Source organism: Lepidochelys olivacea (genome assembly GCF_965140295.1).
Source record: "Lepidochelys olivacea isolate rLepOli2 genome assembly, chromosome: 3".
In the NCBI taxonomy this organism is placed as follows: Eukaryota; Metazoa; Chordata; order Testudines; family Cheloniidae; genus Lepidochelys; species Lepidochelys olivacea.
In genome coordinates this window covers 433,379-453,737 of record NC_140413.1, presented here as the reverse complement: position 1 = coordinate 453,737, position 20,359 = coordinate 433,379, and the positions used below count along the sequence as shown (strand labels likewise).

General features: G+C 52.9%; 1 protein-coding gene across 3 annotated transcripts in view; it reads right to left on the bottom strand.

Moving 5' to 3' along the window:
- FNDC4 (fibronectin type III domain containing 4) overlaps positions 1 to 20,359 on the bottom strand; it is a 54,397-nt gene continuing 34,038 nt past the window's right edge. The window contains exons 2-6 of one of the 3 annotated variants that reach the window (XM_084623129.1): positions 17,812 to 17,927; positions 16,983 to 17,187; positions 13,264 to 13,353; positions 4,728 to 4,861; positions 1 to 3,240 (exon numbers count right to left, since the gene is read on the bottom strand). In XM_084623129.1, coding sequence (XP_084479255.1) covers positions 3,205 to 3,240; positions 4,728 to 4,861; positions 13,264 to 13,353; positions 16,983 to 17,187; positions 17,812 to 17,927 — 581 coding nt within the window. In that variant the 3' untranslated portion in view covers positions 1 to 3,204. Of the gene's footprint in view, positions 3,241 to 4,726; positions 4,862 to 6,105; positions 6,220 to 13,263; positions 13,354 to 16,982; positions 17,188 to 17,811; positions 19,783 to 20,359 lie in introns of those variants that run through there. The other 2 variants (XM_084623128.1, XR_014710813.1) reach the window with 2 other exon arrangements.

The window sequence follows — 20,359 nt, the reverse complement described above, 5'->3', positions numbered from 1 at the left end:
CAGGAACAGCATTGTCGCTGGGCTCCAGCCATCAGCAGAGACCGCCAGGCAGCAGTTCTGGTCACTGCCCATGCTGTCTGGAGAGAAGCAGAGGCCATCTCCCTGATGGGCATGGACAGATGGCGGAGGGCCTGCTCCCCAAGGGGAGAAGTGTGCTGTCTCCAGAACTGCCCTGCCCCCAGGAGCGGGTCTGTGCTGAAGGTGGCTGGTGGGAGCATGAGACACTCTAGCTGCTGGGAAGGGGAGGCCGTTCTTCTTTCAGGAGCCAGCTGTTGCAGAGCTGAAGAAAAATCCAGGAGCAGAGCCCATGGGACTCCCATCCCTCAGCTCCAGTACCGCCTCTGCTGTCCCCCATTTTGCCATTGTCACTGCCCTGCATCAAAACCTCTGTGTCTCCTCTGTTCCCCTGCCCAGCCCGCCAGCACCATCCCATCCTGTGCTAGTGGGTCTGTCCCTCAGCCTGGGCAGCTGGCTCGCAAGCACTGTGCACACACTGGACTAGCCACCACAGCGACCCTTCTGCCTTTGAGCCAGAGACTTTTACTGGAAAGACCCTGCCACAGGGAGTCACTTGTCCTGCCCCTGGTGTGCCCGTGGCAGGAGCTGAGCAGCACCTGGAGGGAAGAGTCCTGAAAGTGCGTTGCTTGAAGATTTAAGTCCCTGGAAGACACTGGATCCTGTGATTCTCATTAACCTTGGGGCTGCACAGACAGCATCCCAGCCCCTGGGGGAGCAGGCTACAAACCTGTCATTCCTCCAGTGGAGGCTGTTCTGTTCTCTTCTGATGGAGGAAGGCAGATGGGGGGGAGAGGCTGGGGTTGGTTTGGCCTCAGCCTTTTGGCTAGGAGCAATGCTGGTTCCAAATGACAGAATTCACTCCACGGTGATGCCACATGGACCCTGGGGTTTGGGTGCTAGCAGGAGGTGTTCAGCTTTAACCGCCCTGGATACTCCTCTGCCCTGAACTTGAGGGTTAATTGGTGGGTACAAGAACTTGGTGGGTTTCATTGGTGTTTCCAAGTTGCTTGGGTCAGCTCCTTTCCAGCAGAAGGGCCTAGTGGAATAAACACCACCCTCTCCCATGGGAACCTGGGCCGGGGGCACTGCCTGCTCTGGGGGGAAGGAGTAACAGCTGCAGCCAGAGAGCCGTGGGGAGTGCGGCAGGAGTGGGACTATCGCCCTGTCGGACTGGAAGCGTTTCCCCTATGTGACAGCTGAGGCACAGGCAAGGATTCAGGCTGTAAAGACCCGCTGAACCAGAGTCTGTGAGCTCGCCGGGCTGGGGTTGTGACTGAACGGACACTGAATAATTCAGGCATAGAATCCTGCCCACCCGGTCCCTGTTGCCAGAGAGATTTAACTCTGGGATTCCAGGTGGCCTGGAAATTGTATGTCATGGCCGTGTCCAAGGCAGTCATTGAGGGCACAGGAGGCTGCAAAGGGTTGCGGTGGGGGAGAACTCTGCCACGTTCAGGGCTGGTGCTGTGATGGGGGTGGGCTGGAGTAGCACATTTCCTAGTTGCATCTTAGGGAGGAGGAATGGCTCTCCTGCACAGACTCTGACGCCATTGTCTCCTACATAGAGCAGGCGCTGTGTGTCTGGGAAGCCCTGGGACAGTCTCTCTCCAGCAGCAGCATCTCCCTAGGGATGGAGACCAACCCCTTCTAGGCCATGCACTGGTGTGTAAAGGAACTACCCCCTCGCACACTCCAGAGGGACCCAACCTAAAACCACGCTGCAAGCGGGGCAGGGCCTGCAGTGAAGCCTTCAATGCCAGGAGCAATAGGATAGAGCTGGGGCGGCCACCAAGAGTGAGGCCTTGGCAGAGTGAGGGGGCTGGGGCAGGGCCCTGATGGCGGAGGCAGATGGGCCACAGGCAGTTTGCATTGAGGCCTTTGCCCCCCAGGGGCATGGGGATTCAGCACGGTATTCTCTCCCCCGCCACACACATTTCTCTGGGGCCTGTGGGTGTTTCCCAGTGACCCAGACTCTGGCTCTATGTAGCCTGCACCAGGGCTGCTGGAACAGAGCTTCTGCATGCTGGAAGCCTCCAAGGGAGCCAGAGGCAGAGGAGGAGAGGAGTCAGAGCTACATGTGCTAGATTTCCCTCCCACACCCAGAGCTGAACCGTGACCTGGAGACCTCCCAGGCAATGCAGTTAGCAGGGGATATGTTTTTATGTGCACTGGGTACGTCCCTGCTGCCCTACAAACTGGGCAGGCGTGAGATGTGATAGGGAGAACTCTCCCCTGCATCCCGCTGTCTCTGCAGCAAGGCCCTGTTTGCTGTTTGCTGAGCACAGCACAAGGCAGCATTGGCCCTTCCTGGTCTGAGGTCCTCACCTCCCCGGGGTGGTCACGTTCATACTAAGGGAAGGGATGGAAGCTCATCTGAGCCGCCAGTAGCTGAAGTCAGCTCAGTGACCCAGCCAACCTCCTGCCTCCTTGGGCTGGGATACCATCTCTGGCATGTCTGCAGGGGGCATGGGGCCATCCTGCAATTCAGACTCCAGACTTTGGGGAGTGCTGCGAAAACCTCCCCAGCTCCGATCAGTTCTCTTGGCAGCCGTTCCTGAGCTAGCACCTGCTCCACCTCCGTGGGCCCCACAGTCTAGGCTTGCAGGGTTAGGGGGCTGGAAAGTGGGCACTTCTCTGGGACCGTAAACAAACAGAAAATCCCTCTGAGGCTCCAGGCGCGCTGAATGAGAGCTAGGCCCCTTCTAGGGCTCTCTGGTGATTGGAGCTATGTCTGCAGCCTGGCTTAGGTCTGGCCACACCTAAGGCTGTAACAGGCGTGAACATGAGGACACACTGCCGTTTACGTAACAGCTGCTGAGAGACAGGGCCATGAGAGCCCACTTCCACGACATTATCCCTGCATCAGCAGGAGGCTCCCGCATCCCTTGAAATCCGGATATTGCTGTTTGTTCTTTCGGTGCTGTTCCAGGCTCCCCATTGACTCCCGAGCGGCCCATGGGCGATTACATGATGGGTGTGAGGCTGAGTTCTGCATGCATCATCCAAACGGTCTCCATGCAGATCCCCTCATGGGGAGAAGGCCTTGGAAGAAGCATAATTTCTGATAAACAAGTCTTTGCATGCTGAGGGTTGCAGGCTGGCAGCCTGGTGTTGTCCTTTTATCCCATGATCTTCCTCGGCTCTGGCAGCATTCCCAGGGCCCTCGGATCCAGAGCTGATCTGTGCTCACACCTCAATGATATTGACAGATAGAGACTTTTTCTACAAGAGAAAAATCAGCATTAAGACCGGATTTTCCAAAATGCTCAGGACCAGATTCCTCCTGAGTTCAGCGCGCCCAGCGCCACAGGGATCCGCTGTGCTGAGCTCTTTCGGAGATCTGGTCCCAGTTGTGGGTACTGAGCACTTCTGAGAGTTCCACCGATGTGCCAAGTGGGGGGTGCGCTCCCCTCTTCCATGAGCCCAGTGGCAGCATCCTCCCCCCCGCCCGCCGGGCCAAGCAGTGCAGGTGCACCCCAGCCACGGGCGGAGCAGTGGCGCACACCCCGCCTCCCCGGCCTGGTGCCATGCTCTGGCTTTAGCCTCTCCTCGTGGTTTCTTTATAAAACTTGAGACTCAATAGAGACTAAAGCACTTCAAGGTGAACTGACTCCCTGCAAAAAATGCAGATAAACAACATTGCACCCCCTCCCCATCCAACCCACTGCTACCATTCCCTTCTGCCCCTGACTGCCCCCCTTCCCTCCCCAATAAGCCCAACCCACCAGCACTGCCCCCCACGCCCCTAAGAAACCCAACTGACCAACACAGAGAAAATAACATTAGGGGAAAAAAAACCCCAAATCCCTCTCCAAATGGAGATTTTGCCCCAAAATGAGACGAGCCAGCCACCCCAGTCTCTAGGGACTGGGCGATTGCTGGGAGTTTCAGGTGGAAGGTGCTCAGATATGTGGTGATGGGCAGCTGTATGAAACCCTGAGACAGACAGATAACAACTGCTTGTATCACATGGAGATGAAGTTCTTTCCAGGCCATTAGTAACTGGGGAGAATGTTAAAAATCATCTATTAGGGATAAACATTTTAAAATCAGCTCTCAGGCTATGAGAACTGTCACAGAAGAGTAAAAAAAGAGTTGGCTGAGGATCTCTGGCTGCTGGTGTTCATTGTTAATAACTCAGACCACTAGAGAAATTCCAAATGACTGGAAGAACTCTAGTGTTGTGCCAGTATTCAAAAAGGGCGAGCAAGATGATTTGGATAACTATAGGCCAATCAACCTGATATCAATCCCAAGAGACTAATGGATAAGCTGATATGGGGTCATACGGACTGTGTCATACAGGAGGTCAGACTAGATGATCACAAGTGGTCCCTTCTGGCCTTGTAATCAAAGAAGAATGAGTATCAGAGAGCAGGCAGCTTGCTGTGGCTGGAGGTGGAGATTATCACCCTCTGAGCCTTGTGCCGGCCACACTGTTCTTGGCTAAAATTCACTAAACAAACAACAGAACTGGCAGCCTCAAAGGAGCCCCGTTACCCCATATTTATTATTACCAGGGTTAACTCCAAAGAGCCATGGGGGTCGGGGATCCCTTCCATTGGCTGCTGCCCATGACTATACTAAGAGACAGTCCCTGCCCCAAACTGCTCCTTGTCTTAAGAAATCTGAGGTCTCTTACCACACGACCACCCCCAGTGACTCGCACACACAGACCCCATCCCCCAGTAACCCACTCCCCCTGTTACCTTGCTGCGCAGGAGCCCCCCCGTGGGTCGCTCCGGGGTGCTGTGCTCTGAGGGTGGCTTGGTCTTTTCCTTGTTGTTGTTGGAGTCGTTGTCCTTGATAATGTCATACTGTCTGCAGAAGAGCGCGATCACCGCTGCAGGGAGAGACAGGCATGGTTTGAGGGGGCGTCCCCAACACTGTGCCCAACACCACCCCCTGCCCACAACACTGCCCCAAATATCACCTTCTTCCAACACCACCATCCCCCAACACTGTGCCCTTCCTGCAACTCACATGTCTCCAACACCACCCCCCTGGAAGTACCCCAACACCACCCCTCCTCACAACTCCCCTTCCCCCCAATACTTCCAACAGCACCCTTTCCCACAACTCCCCCAGCACCGCACCTTTCCCCACAACACCTCTTCCCTACATCTTGCCCAACACCCCCTCCCCACAACACCCCCAACACCACCCCTTGCCCACATTGCCCCAAATACCACCTTCTTCCAACAACACCCACCTCGAACACCACCCCTCCTCACAACTCCCCCAGCATCCCACCTTTCCCCACGACACCCTTTTCCCACATCTCCCCCAACACCACCCTCCCCACAACTCCCCCAACACCACCCCCCCAACACCAACCCTCCCCACAACTCCCCTTCCCCACAACATCCCATCTTTCCCCACAACACCTCTTCCCTACGTCTTCCCCAACACCACCCCCACCCTACAACTCCCCCCGCAACACCCACAACACCACCCCTTGCCCACATTAGCCCAAATACCACCTTCTTCCAACAACACCCACCTCGAACACCACCCCTCCTCACAACTCCCCCAGCATCCCACCTTTCCCCACGACACCCTTTTCCCACATCTCCCCCAACACCACCCTCCCCACAACTCCCCCAACACCATCCCCCCAACACCAACCCTCCCCACAACTCCCCTTCCTCACAACATCCCATCTTTCCCCACAACTCCCCCAGCACCCCACCTTTCCCCACGACACCCTTTTCCCACATCTCCCCCAACACCATCCCCCCAACACCGCCCCTCCCCACAACTCCCCAACACCCTACCCCATCCCACAACTCCCCCCTAAAATATTTTCCAGAAAAGCAGCATGGCTTGATTTTAAGACATCAAGAGATGAGACTCCACTGCTTCCTTGAGAGTTTGTCCCAATGGCTGATCACCCTCACTGTTAAACATTTGTGCCTAATTTCTCCTTTGAATTTGTCTGGCTTCATTGGTTCTTATTTGCCTTTTACTGGTAGACCAAAGAGCCTGTTAGTACTTGGGGTTTTCTCCCCATGAAGGTAATTAGACAATTCACCTTGTAATCTTCTTTTTCATAACTAAACAGATTGAGCCCTTTAAGTCTCTCACTTGTTTTCTCCAGCCTTTGAATAATTTGATAGCTATTTTCTGCATGGTCTCCAATTTTTCAACATCCTGTTTAAAATGTGGACACCAGGACTGGCTGCAGTATCCAGTTTCAGTCTCATCAATACCATGTGCAGAGGAAAAAGAGAAGAAAGAAAAAAAATCGCAACAAAATCTCATTTAATCAAAAAATCTAAAATCGTAGAAAAAAAACATTGTTCACAAAGGTTTGGTTTACTTCATAAAGCCTCTGTCATCAAAAATACATTTTGATTAAAACTTTTGCCTAGCTCTTGTGTTGCCCCCTACCCTGCCCCCCTTAGACCTCACACCCTGGCAAAATGGCAATTGTCCATTGGAATGACTGACCGAGGGGAGTGGTGAATTCTCCTTTGCTTGGAGTCTTTACATTAAGACTGGGTGTGCTTTTAATAGCTCCATGGGAAGTAATGGGCCGGCTGCAGAAATCACTGAGGCAGGTTCTCTAGCTTGTGTTATGCAGGTCAGACTAGAAAATCATGAGACTCCCTTCCGGCCTAGAGTCTGGGAATCTCTGGGTAGACTGCCCCAAAGAGCCCCCTCCCTCTTAACCTTCTCCTGCATTAAGCAGGTTGGGCTCCTGGAATCTTTCACTCGGAGGCACACTTTCCAGGCCTCAGACAGGGTGTCAGCAGTGCAGCTGGGAGTGGGTCTCCCAGCCTGGGGGGACTGACTTCCGTTAGTGGGGCTGGAGCTAAAAATCGCAGGATGCCCACTGCAGGCCAGTAGCAGCCTAACCTCGCGAGCCTGGGAGCTGAGCTCTGGTGTCCAGCCAGAATCTCTCCTGCTGCTGCATTGGCCACGCTGTTACTGATAGCGCGTTAGCTCCCGCCCCCAAGTGTGCGTCTGTGTACTCAGGCAGACCCACACTGCGTGTCACTCTCTTCTGAACCCTTTCCAACTCGTTGCAATCTTTTTTGAAGGGTGGACCCAGAACCGGACACAGTATCTAGCAGTGGTCCCACTAATGCAAAGCGAAGAGGAAATAACACCTCCTTACTCTTGCATATATGTCCAAGGATCACCAGAGTCCTCTTAGCTACAGCTACAGAAGGGAGATCAGGCTCATAAGAACATAAGAATGGCCGTACTGGGTCAGACCAAAGGTCCATCCAGCCCAGTATCCTGTCTTCCGACAGTGGCCAATGCCAGGTGCCCCAGAGGGAGTGAACCTAACAGGTAATGATCAGTGATCTCTCTCCTGCCATCCATCTCCACCCTCTGACAAACAGAGTCGAGGGACATTATTCCTTACCCATCCTGGCTCATTGACATTAATGGACTTAACCTCCATGAATTTATCCATTGTCTTTTAAACCCTGTTATAGTCCTAGCCTTCACAACCTCCTCAGGCAAGGAGTTCCACAGGTTGACTGTGCGCTGAGCGAAGAAGAAGGTCCTTTTATTTGTTTTAAACCTGCTACCCATTAATTTCATTTGGTGGCCCCTAGTTCTTATATTATGGGAACAAGTAAATAACTTTTCCTTATTCACTTTCTCCACACCACTCATGATTTTATAGACCTCTATCCTATCCCCCCTTAGTCTCCTCTTTTCCAAGCTGAAAAGTCATAGAATCATAGAATATCAGGGTTGGAAGGGACCCCAGAAGGTCATCTAGTCCAACCCCCTGCTCAAAGCAGGACCAATTCCCAGTTAAATCATAGTCCTAGCCTCTTTAATCTCTCCTCATATGGGACCCGTTCCAAACCCCTAATCATTTTAGTTGCCCTTCTCTGAACCTTTTCTGACACCAGTCTATCTTTTTTGAGATGAGGGGACTACATCTGTATGCAGTATTCAAGATGTGGGCATACCATGGATTTATATAAGGGCAATAAGATATTCTCCGTCTTATTCTCTGATGATTCCTAACATCACGTTTGCTTTTTTGACTGCCGCTGCACACTGCGTGGATGTCTTCAGAGAACTATCCACGACGACTCCAAGATCTTTCTCCTGATTAGTTGTAGCTAAATTAGTCTCCATCATATTGTATGTATAGTTGGGGTTATTTTTTCCAATGTGCATTACTTTACATTTATCCACATTAAATTTCATTTGCCATTTTGTTGCCCAATCACTTAGTTTTGTGAGATCTTTTTGAAGTTCTTCACAGTCTGCTTTGGTCTTAACTATCTTGAGCAGTTTAGTATTATCTGCAAACTTTGCCACCTCACTGTTTACCCCTTTCTCCAGATCATTTATGAATAAGTTGAATAGGATTGGTCGTAGGACTGACCCTTAGGGAACACCACTAGTTACCCCTCTCCATTCTGAAAATTTACCATTTATTCCTACCCTTTGTTAGGGGTCTTTTAGCCAGTTGTCAATCCATGAAAGGATCTTCCGTCTTATCCCATGACAACTTAATTTATGTAAGAGCCTTTGGTGAGGGACCTTGTCAAAGGCTTCCTGGAAATCTAAGTACATTATGTCCACTGGCTCCCCCTTGGCCACATGTTTGTTGACCCCCTCAAAGAGCTCGAATAGATCAGTAAAACATGATCTCCCTTTACAGAAACCATGTTGGCTTTTGCACAGCAATTTATGTTCTTCTATGTGTCTGACAATTTTGTTCTTTACTATTGTTTCAACTAATTTGCCCGGTACTGACGTTAGACTTACTGGTCTGTAATTGCTGGGATCACCTCTAGAGCCCTTTTTAAATATTGGCGTTACATTAGCTATCTTCCAGTCACTGGGTACAGAAGCTGATTTAAAGGACAGGATACAAACCATAGTTAATAGTTCCACAATTTCACGTTTGAGTTCTTTCAGAGCTCTTGGGTGATGCCGTCTGGGCCCAGTGACTTGTTACTGTTCAGTTTCTCAATTAATTCCAAAACCTCCTCTATTGACACTTCAATCTGTGACAAATTCCTCCAATTTGTCACCTACAAAAGACGGCTCAGGTTTAGGAATCTCCCTCACATCCTCAGCCATGAAGACTGAAGCAAAGAATTAATTTAGTTTCTCCGCGATGACTTTATCGTCTTTACGGGCTCCTTCTGTATCTCGATTGCCCAGGGGCCGCACTGGTTGTTTACCAGGCTTCCTGCTTCTGATGTACTTGAAAAACATTTTGTTATTACCTGTTGAGTTTTTGGCTAGCTGTTCTTCAAACTCCTTTTTGGCTTTTCTTATTACCTTTTTACACTTAATTTGGCAGTGTTTATGCTCCCTTCTATTTACCTCACTAGGATTTGCCTTCCACTTTTTAAAAGATGCCTTTTTATCTCTTGCTGCTTCTTTTACATGGTTGTTAAGCCACGGTGGCTCTTTTTTTTAGTTTTTTTTGTTGTGTTTTTTATTTTGGTGTATACATTTAAGTTGGGCCTCTATTATGGTGTCTTTGAAAAGTGTCCATGCAGCTTGCAGCATATCTACCACTCCTCCTAAACTGGGAGGAGTGGTAGACACGCCGGAGGGCAGGGATAGGATACAGAGGGACCTAGACAAATTGGAGGTTTGGGCCAAAAGAAATCTGATGAGGTTCAACAAGGACAAGTGCAGAGTCCTGCACTTAGGATGGAAGAATCCCATGCACCGCTACAGACTAGGGACCGAATGGCTAGGCAGCAGTTCTGCAGAAAAGGACCTAGAGGTTACAGTGGATGAGAAGCTGGATATGAGTCAACAGTGTGCCCTTGTTGCCAAGAAGGCTAACAGTATTTTGGGACGTATAAGTAGGGGCATTGCCAGCAGATCGAGGGACATGATCGTTCCCCTCTATTTGACACTGGTGAGGCCTCATCTGGAGTACTGTGTCCAGTTTTGGGCCCCACACTACAAGAAGGATGTGGAAAAATTGGAAAACATCCAGAGGTGGGCAACAAAAATAATTAGGGGACTGGAACACATGACTTATGAGGAGAGGCTGAGAGAGCTGGGATTGTTTAGTCTGCGGAAGAGAAGGATGAGGGGGGATTTGATAGCTGCTTTCAACTACCTGAAAGGGGGTTCCAAAGAGGATGGATCTAGACTGTTCTCAGTGGTAGAAGAGGACAGGACAAGGAGTAATGGTCTCAAGTTGCAGAGGGGGAGGTTTAGGTTGGATATTAGGAAAAACTTTTTCACTAGGAGGGTGGTGAAACACTGGAATGCGTTACCTAGGGAGGTGGTGGAATCTCCTTCCTTAGAGGTTTTTAAGGTCAGGCTTGACAAAGCCCTGGCTGGGATGATTTAATTGGGGATTGGTCCTGCTTTGAGCAGGGGGTTGGACTAGATGACCTTCTGGGGTCCCTTCTAACCCTGATATTCTATGATTCTATGATTTCACTCTAGCCACTGAACCTTTTAATTTCTGTTTCACTAACCGCCTCATTTTTGCATAGTTCCCCTTTCTGAAATTAAATGTCACAGGGTTGGGCTGTTGCAGTGTTCTTCCCACCACCGGAATGTTAAATGTTGTTATATTATGGTCACTATTTCCAAGCGGTCCTGTTACAGTTACCTGTTGGACCAGATCCTGCGCCCCACTCAGGACGAGATCGAGAGTTGCCTCTCCCCTGGTGGGTTCCTGTACCACCTGCTCCAAGAAGCCGTCATTGAAAGTATCAAGAAATTTTGTCTCTGCATTTCGTCCTGAGGTGACATGTACCCAGTCAACATGGGGATAATTGAAATCCCCCACTATTACTGAGTTTTTTATTTTGATAGCCTCTCTAATCTCCCTTAAAGCATTTCATCGTCACTATCACTGTCCTGGTCAGGTGGTCGGTAATAGATCCCTACTGTTATATTCTTATTAGAGCCTGGAATTACTATCCATAGAGATTCTATGGAACATGTGGATTCATTTAAGATTATTACTTCATTTGATTCTACATTTTCTTTCACATATAGTGCCACTCCCCTCCCCCCCCCCGCATGACCTGTTCTATCCTTCCAATATATTTTGTACCCCGGAAAGAGGCTGGGATTTTTCAGCGTGGAAAAGAGGAGACTAAGGGGGGATAGGATAGAGGTCTATAAAATCATGAGTGGTGTGGAGAAAGTGAATAAGGAAAAGTTATTTACTTGTTCCCATAATATAAGAACTAGAGGCCACCAAATGAAATTAATGGGCAGCAGGTTTAAAACAAATAAAAGGAAGTTCTTCTTTACTCAGAGCACAGTCAACCTGTGGAACTCCTTGCCTGAGGAGGTTGTGAAGGCTAGGACTATAACAGGGTTTAAAAGACAATGGATAAATTCATGGAGGTTAAGTCCATTAATGGCGATGAGCCAGGATGGGTAAGGAATAGTGTCCGTAGCCTCTGTTTGTCAGAGGGTGGAGATGGATGGCAGGAGAGAGATCAATGATCATTACCTGTTAGGTTCACTCCCTCTGGGGCACCTGGCATTGGCCACTGTCGGTAGACAGGATACTGGGCCGGATGGACCTTTGGTCTGACCCAACACGGCCATTCTTATGTTCTTATGAATGATTATGTCCCATTGATTGTCCTCGCTCCACCAGGTTTCTGTGATGCCTATTATATCAATATCGTCCTTTAACATGAGGCACTCTAGTTCACCCATCTTATTAGTTAGACTTCTCGCATTTGTGTACAAGCATTTTAAAATCTTGTCACTGTTTATTTGTCTGCCCTTTCCTGATGTGTCAGATTCTTTTTAATGTGAATCTTCTCGTCTGATCTGGCCCATACTTTATCCTCTTTCATCCCCCTCCTCCTTCCTAAAACCTAGAGAATCTCTATCAATAGACTCTCCTCTAAGAGAAGTCTCTGTCCGATCCACATGCTCCTCTGCAGCAATCATCTTTCCCCCATCTCTTAGTTTAAAAACTGCTCTGCAACTTTTTTAATGTGAAGTGCCAGCAGTCTGGATCCACTCTGGTTTAGGTGGAGCCCATCCTTCCTGTATAGGCTCCCCCTATCCGAAAAGTTTCCCCAGTTCCTAATAAATCTAAACCCCTCCTCCCTACACCATCATCTCATCCGCGCATTGAGACTCCGAAGCTCTGCCTGCCCACCTGGCCCTGCGCCTGGAACTGGAAGCATTTCTGAGAATGCCACCCTAGAGGTCCTGGATTTCAGTCTCTCTGCTAGCAGCCTAAATTTGGCCTCCAGGGCGTCTCTCCTCCCCTTCCCTACGCCACTGGTACCTACATGTGCCACAGCCACCGGCTCCTCCCCAGCACTCCACATAAGTCTGTCTAGACGCCTCGATGGCTCAGCTGGTTATCTGTAGTCAGGGTCAATTGACTTTCACCAAGTCCAGCCCCTGCACTATGATACGACCAAGTAAACCTAGACTGTGCCTGACAGGGTCTGTCCAACCTGTTCCTAAAGACCTCTCATGATGGGGATTCCACAGTCTCCCCTGGAAGCCTGTTCCAGAGCGTAACTACTCTTAGAGTTAGAAAGTTTTTCCTAAAACCTAATCTAAATCTCCCTTGCTGCAGATTAAGTTCATTGTTCTTGTCCCACCTTCAGGTCTCAAGTGTAAGCTTGAAAGTTTGTCTCTCTCACCAACAGACACTGATCCAATAAAAGATATTACCTCACCCCCCCGGTATCTCTAACATCCTGGGTCCAATGCGGCTACAGCAACACTGCACGTGGACTTTGCCCTTGTCTTTACTGAATTTCATCTTGTTGTTTTCAGACCAATTCTCTAATTTGTCAAGGCCAATTTGAGTTCTAATCCTGTCCTCCAAAGTGGTTGCAACCCCTCCCAGCTTGGTGTCATCCACAAACTTTATAAGCAGTCTCTCCACTCCATTACACATATCACTCATGAAAACAGGGACTGGTACTGGACCCAGAGCTGACCTGCGGGATATGCCCCCTGGCGTGAGAGCGAACCATTGACAACGTCTCTTCCAGTACAGTCTTGCAATCAGTTTTGCACCTACTAGTTTCATCTAGCCCACATTTCCCTAGTTCATTACAAGAACGTCACTGGGGACGGTGTCAAAAGCTTATTTCACACCTACAGCTGCCCGCCCCCCGCCCCCACTCGAGCCACAGCCCGCTGCATCTCCTGGGCCCGCCTTCACACCCATGTCTGCCTTCCAGCCCAACCCCTGTATGGAATCCAGAGGGGCCAGAGGCCCATGGGGTGGGACCCTGGGTGGTGGCCAGTGAGCACTGGCCCTCCCCCTTTCCTCACCTGCCCACATGAGCAGCACCGTCACGATGATGACAATCTCCCCGGTCTGGAGCTGCCGCTGCTTGTCCAGCCCTTCCACAGTGATGTCACCTGCAAGACACATGCCGCGCAGCGTGGAGTGGCCTGGCCTGGTGGGGCTGTCAGGTTGTGCAGCCCCCACCAGGCTGCGGGCGGATGAGAAACAGCACCCAGCCCCGGCACGGAGCCAGAGGAGACTCCCAGAACCGTAGGGGCCAACAGGACACAAGTGGAGGGCGTGGAAACACGGCTCTGGGCTTCATCCCCTCAGCTCCCAGCTGTGTAAAGGGCAGGGGACACCTGAGCCAATCACACCTTTGCTGCCCCGGAGGCATCTGGGGCTGGTCAGAGGCAGCAGGCTGGCCTGGCTGGTCTGATCCCGGACGGTCCCTTGAGAGTTAAAGCACCTTCTCTTCTTCCCGGGAGATGGGTGTATAGTCGGGGGAGGCGTGTGCACCAGGGAAAGGGGGCATATACCCACTAGCCGGGGGGCCTGGGGCACGGCTGCGTCTGTGTCTGGCAGGCCTGTGTGTGCTGGGGAGCAGGCTGCTGACAGAGCTGCCCCACCTGTCTCCCTTCCATCCACACTCCAGCATGTGCCACCCACCCTAAGGGGCTCACACCTCCTGCTCAGCAGCAGCTCCTTGCTTTCTGGTTCGGCCTGGGATGATGATGTACCTCCTGCTCATGTCAGAGTCCAGGGTCAGTACCAGCCCTCGGCAGCTGGCTGGGGAGAGCGGAGGCTGCGTGCGGAGGGGGTCAGCGTGCTGCACGAAGGCTGCATGCGGAGGTGGTCAGCGTGCTGCACGAAGGGCGGCGTTGTTGCTCTGCAGACTGGGAGTGTGAGTTTTCTAGTGCATTTGCCAGGTGCTAAGCAAGCCGAGGTCGCTGGAGTCAGGCCTGCAAGCTGTTTAGCTGCTTTGTGTTTTACAGCAACAGGGTCACGTTACTGTCTGGGGCTCTCTGGGCCCATTTAGTCCATTGAGACTGACACAGCCAGGGCCTGCAGAGCGACACGGGAAGCCAGAGAGGGGTCAGGGGTCAGCAAGGGCAAACACTGGGGTGAGACTAGGGACTGGGATGGCACCTGGAGGTGTGGGGAAAGCACTCAGTGCAAAGGCTCTGCTGTCCCCTTTAACACAGGTCAGGCCAACCTGGTCCTGTGTGGACAAAACTCAGGCTCCAGTCCAGATCCAAGCTGCCTCCGGCCCTGCAGAGAGCGGCACTGGACTGATGGCGCTGGCTGCCTTTCAGAAACCAGCCAGTTTACCCAGAAATCCCTCTTCTAATGGGGAAGCCCATGGTTGGCATCTCCCAGCCCAGCACGCCCCTCCAGGGGGAAGAGGACTGAGCCCGCTGGCCCCTGGGAGAAGTCACTGGGGAGACAAGGAGGGCAGGGCCGTGAGCCAAGAGCTCACCAGACAGCCACTGCCTGGAGGGGGAGAAGGACGAGGGCTGAGCCTGGGGCTCCAGGGTCGGGCGCCGAGCTGTCCACCCTGCACCGCGCACTTGCCCCAGCCAGCTCCTTTTGATTTAATTGGGGCTTGGTCCTGCTTTGAGCAGGGGATTGGACTAGATGACCTCCTGAGGTCCCTTCCAACCCTGATATTCTATGATTCTATGATTCCTCCCCTGGGCAACGGTGCCCACGAGGAGCATCAACACAGCTCCCCGTCCGGAGCAGGGTGTGGGGCGGAGCGAGCCCCGGGCTGCGGGGGACGGATGGGACCCAGCCTGGACGGAGATGCTGGAGTGTTGCAGCAGCCACATGGCAGGTTTAACCCTTTGTGGGACCTCCCCAGTGTCACACGCCCAGGGATCCTTGTGACTGGCTGCACCAGGCTCTCACGATCCTACCACCCGCACCCCAGGCCAGGAGCACTGAAGGTGGGTCCTCCAGGCCTGCCTAGAGAGGCTGCAGAGAAGCAGCCAATCAGAGCACAACAGACTCAGTTAAAAGGTACTGCAAAGGCTGCATCTCCAGTTGCTGGCTGGGAGCAGAAGCAGGCGGGCGGGCAGTGACACCCCATGGAGGTGATGGGACGGGACAGAGTGAGAAGCAGCCCAGGGAAGGCAGCAGTGACCATTAAAGGGAAGCAGCACATGGCTGCTGTCTACAGGGATGCTGAGTTGGGAGCCTGGGACGCAGAGTAGTGAGGCAGGCCCAGGTTCCCCCCAGAGGAGTGGCCTAAGCCCCAAGGAGAGGAGAAAAGGCATTAAATGCCCAAGAAAGGGGCTTGGAGTTTAAACAGGGCTGAAGACCCTGCAGAGGGCCAGCCTTTTGTTGGACTTTGTTACCCTGGAAGGGGACTTAACTGCAAGGAGTGACCTGGCTGCAGAGCGGGGCAATAAGAACCCATAAAGGCAGAGAGCTCCCAGGCAGGAAGCTGGGGGCCCTGCTCTGTATCAGGGCAGGCATGGACATCAAGCCCAGGAGTAGCTGAGAACTAAGCCCAGAGATAAGCACTGGGACAGGTCCTTGTGGACCTTCTCCCCCGGAAGGGGTTCATCCATCCGTTCACCTATTAACCGAGTGACTTGGCTGGGGGGCTGAGCCACTGAGGACCTGCCTGATCAGGGCGACAGCCAACGGGGCGCTGGCTGCACAGAAATGGAAAGTGCAGGGTCGCACCCAGCCAACAGGAGGCGCTCACGAGAAGTGAGCGTGCCCCATCACTTTCCTCCAGCAGGGAAAAGTGCTCCACCCTCAGGACTGACCCTCTGCAGGGAGCTGGTGGGAACAGAGACTTGGTACGAGCACCCTGCAGCCCAACACGACAAGGGAGCTGGTCCCCATTGCTCTGCCCCTGCTCTGTACTGGGGGAGCTTGGGTGACGTTAGCAGGTGTCCAGCGCGGGCAAGGCTGCAGGCCAGGCAGCGCTGCGCCTCTCTAGGACGGGCTTTTCCAGGAGCGAGGGGCTGCGTATCACCCTCACCTCTGTTGCCTCGGCGCAGGATTTAGTGGAGGAACCTGTGCAGGTGCCACCCCACGGCAGGATGCCCCAGACGCTCTGGGTCTGGGCTGTGCAGCAGGAAATGTCTCCCCACCGGCCTTGTGTCTCCTGTGGAGCTCGGCTCCACGCTGGGCAGAGGCTTGCCTCTATTCCGCCTGCGTGGCTGTAATACCAGAGATGCTGTGCTAGGTCCTGCCGTGGCTTTACTCCCTCGCCTCTGGTCCTGGGGCCTCTGCTCCTGACGCTCCCAGACTGACAAACCTGCCACACTGGGACACTGCATGAGCTATTTCAACAGCCTCGTGGTTCTAGCCGGGTCTCCTTGTCCCCCGTTGAGCAGCCCGGCCTCAGGAGCCCTGAGCGAGCAGTGGGGAACGAAAGGCTTCTGCGGAGGCGGCTTCTGCACTGAGCACAGATGGCTCCTCTCCAGGGCCGGGCCCAGCCCCTGCCAAGAGCCCCCAGGAGCCTCTTTCCAGCCCCTCTGCAAGCCATCCCCCCCTTCTGCCCCCTCATCGGGGGCAGGCTGAACAGCGAGGGGTCTGACTTTAATCAGGGCTCCTGTGTAGCTCGGCATTGCAATACAGCACCAGCCCTAGCTGCCCCCATGGGGATTCCCGCGTGGCAGCCCCGACTCCCCTCGGTTCCCAGAACCTGCTTCCGTGGGCTGTGGGGCCCTGCAGGGAATTTCTCGCAGGGCCCAGTGACCAATCTCCCAACCAGAGCGTGTGGCAAGGGCTCTGCCCTTACCTTGGTTGGAGCTGTTGGAGGGGAGGCGATCGGTCTCTTTCAGGGTCCGGAAATGGACCCTCTTGCTGGCGTGGCTCTCTCCATGTAGGCTGATGCTCTGCACCTGGATGATGTAGTCTGCGTCCTCCGCCAGGTCCCACAGCACACAGGCCCGGTTTGTGGTGTTCACCTCCCGGATGAACCGCTGCATTTGCCCGTCCTGCCGCTGCCAGAGTGGGAGAGACACTGTCAGTCACAGGGAGGGCTCCCCTGCCCTTCTGGAAACGGGTTAGTGAGGGCAAGTCGCCAGCATGGGTGGGTGGAGGCATGGTGATCTCTGAGCTCCTAGGAGACTCTGCTGGGCTGTTCACATGCAGGGCAGCGATAGTCATGTGAATAGCAGTATTTCTAGAGCCCCCCATGCCATTGTACAGTCACACGGACAAACTCCTCCCTCGCAAAGCCCCGCCCAGAGTGGGGACCCTGCCCAGGGCAGCAGGGAGGGGATGGGGCTCAAGACTGGCCTGAAGCACACCCCTTTTGTAGAGGGGTTTCAAGGTGGGGGTGGCCAGGAGGGTGGGGCCAAGTCAGTCCTACCCCCTGGAGGCCCGATGGCCTGCTGGCCCCAGAGAGGATGATGAGAGATGGGTGGGGTCGGAGCTGATGCCCCAGCAGTGGGATGGCCAGAAAAGGAAGAAGGAGCCTGCATAACCCATGGCCAGCACTGCTCATGGTGCATCCCTCGGGTGGGGTGGGGTTCCCGGGAAAGCCCTCCCCAAGGGAAGGGGAGGCAGTGTGGAGGCTATGGGGACGAGGGGCAGAGACACCTTGGGGGCAGAGCCTGGTGTACCTGCTGTGAGATGGCATAGCCAATGATGACGTCTCCTTCTGGGACATCCCACGAGACGGTGGCGGAGTTTGCCTTCAGGTGTGTAACAGTCACATTGACTGGGGCCGGTGGCCTAGCTGTGAACCAGGAGAGGGAGCAGAAAGCCAGTGTGCAGGAAAGCGGGGACAAGACCAAGATCACTTCGTGCGCTATAAAATTACCGAGCTGCTTCGTTGCCTGGGACCCAGCTCCAACCAGCCTGTACAACGACCGGCATCTGAGGATGTCCATAGCAACAGCCCTTCTGCCACGGCCTGACCGGGCTTCGCAGCGTGCGCAGACTGCATAGCCAAGCACGCAGATTTGGCCTAATCGTTCTGAGAGGCAGGGTGGGGAAGTGGAGGCACCATGGGCAGGGCTGATGAGGGGGAGACAATTGTACCAGGGCCTCAGTTCAGGTCCCCCTAAAGCAGCTTAGTGTCTATGTAAATAAAGTTAAATGGGAGAGGGTGGGGCCCCAGCGAACAGGATGTACCAGCAGCCCAAATTTCCCTCAGCTGGTCCGTTCGTGGGTCTCCCATGGCAGAGGCATAGGTTCTATTCCCTGCTCTGCCAGCTGTGACCTTTTGCAGCCTCTGAGAGCTGATTGTAGGATGGAGGGACTGATGCTTGTCAGCCTCCTTGCTCAGTGATAAGGGTGCAAAGGGCAGAGAGCTAGGGACACCTGCTGCCTTGATTCCCAGCCCAGTGGACCTCCTCCTAGGCCAAACTGGGAGCCCTGCCATTCTCCAGGCCAGGCCATCCTTTGCTGAGCCAGCTGGAAAGTGGCCACTTTGTGCTGGTGTTTTCTTTTCCGATAAGTAGAAATTGTTTCCTACTGGAGGAGGGCTGAAAGGCTGTGGAGCCCTGGGGGTTTGCAGCACCCAGAAGGGGGATGTGCAGTCCAGGTGAACCCCAGTGTTGGTGGATGCTATGGCTTCCATGTGAAAGGGGCGCAAACCCAGGCCACGCATGAAAGCAGCGGACGATGACTGCAGCCGTGAGCCCCGGCAGCACTGCCCACTCCCAGGGATGTTTTAAAGCACATTCCCGTTTCCGCTCCAGAGTGCAAAGGTCCTGTCAAAGGCAAAAGCCTGATGTAGCCACTTCCAGTGCCTCTCCAGTTGTTGGTTGTGGCCTGTTGTGCTGGGGGCTAGAGGAGATGTGGTCCCTGCCCATCTAAGGAGAGATCTTTAAGGGCTCCCTAAGCGCCCTGACTGCCTGAGGATTCCCACTCACTGGGTTTCCTGCAGGGCCCCAGCCCCACCATGACAGGTGTTCACCACTCTGGGCATTGCTTTCCCTTCACCCTGCTTTTGTTTTCACCTCCTGAATAAGCTCTGAAATAGCAGCAGAGAAACTCCCACAGCAGCTTTTGCAGCAGGTCTCTGTTCTGAGCAATGTGACGCAGCTGCAGAAACAGCCAAAGCCAGCCTCCCTTAGTGCTTGGCGAATGTCGCATATGTGCCTGTCTGCACACCCAGGCACAAATCCTGTCCCTACCAGCCTGCACAGATGTTAGTGCACGCCCAGAGTGACAGGGCACGGTGTGTTTGAACATCCGGCCCAGCCGGTCCTGGAGCAGGGGCTGCATGGGAGTGAGGTGATGGGAGGCACAGGACTGGCAGAGGGACTGGTTGATGCAAGAGGACCCAGAGAGATTTGAAACAAGGGCAGGGAACTAGCCTGAGGCTCCAGCTGGAGAGATGCAGCAAACCCATTAGTAACCCCTGTCATAAATATAAAGGGAAGGGTAAACCCCTTTGAAATCCCTCCTGGCCAGGGGAAAGCTCCTCTCACCTGTAAAGGGTTAAGAAGCTAAAGGTAACCTCGCTGGCACCTGACCAAAATGACCAATGAGGAGACAAGATACTTTCAAAAGCTGGGAGGAGGGAGAGAAACAAAGGGTTTGTGTGTCTGTCTGTAGTCGTCTTGGCCGGGGACAGAACAGGAATGGAGTCTTAGAACTTTTAGTAAGTAATCTAGCTAGGTATGTGTTAGATTATGATTTCTTTAAATGGCTGAGAAAAGAATTGTGCTGAATAGAATAACTATTTCTGTCTGTGTATCTTTTTTGTAACTTAAGGTTTTGCCTAGAGGGGTTCTCTATGTTTTTGAATCTAATTACCCTGTAAGATATATACCATCCTGATTTTACAGGGGGGATTTCTTTATTTCTATTTACTTCTATTTTTTATTAAAAGTCTTCTTGTAAAACACTGAATGCTTTTTCATTGTTCTCAGATCCAAGGGTTTGGGTCTGTGGTCACCTATGCAAATTGGTGAGGCTTTTTATCCAACATTTCCCAGGAAAGGGGGAGTGCAAGTGTTGGGAGGATTGTTCATTGTTCTTAAGATCCAAGGGTCTGGGTCTGTAGTCACCTAGGCAAATTGGTGAGGCTTTTTACCAAACCTTGTCCAGGAAGTGGGGTGCAAGGTTTTGGGAAGTATTTTGGGGGGAAGGATGCGTCCAAACAGCTCTTCCCCAGTAACCAGTATTAGTTTGGTGGTGGTAGCGGCCATTCCAAGG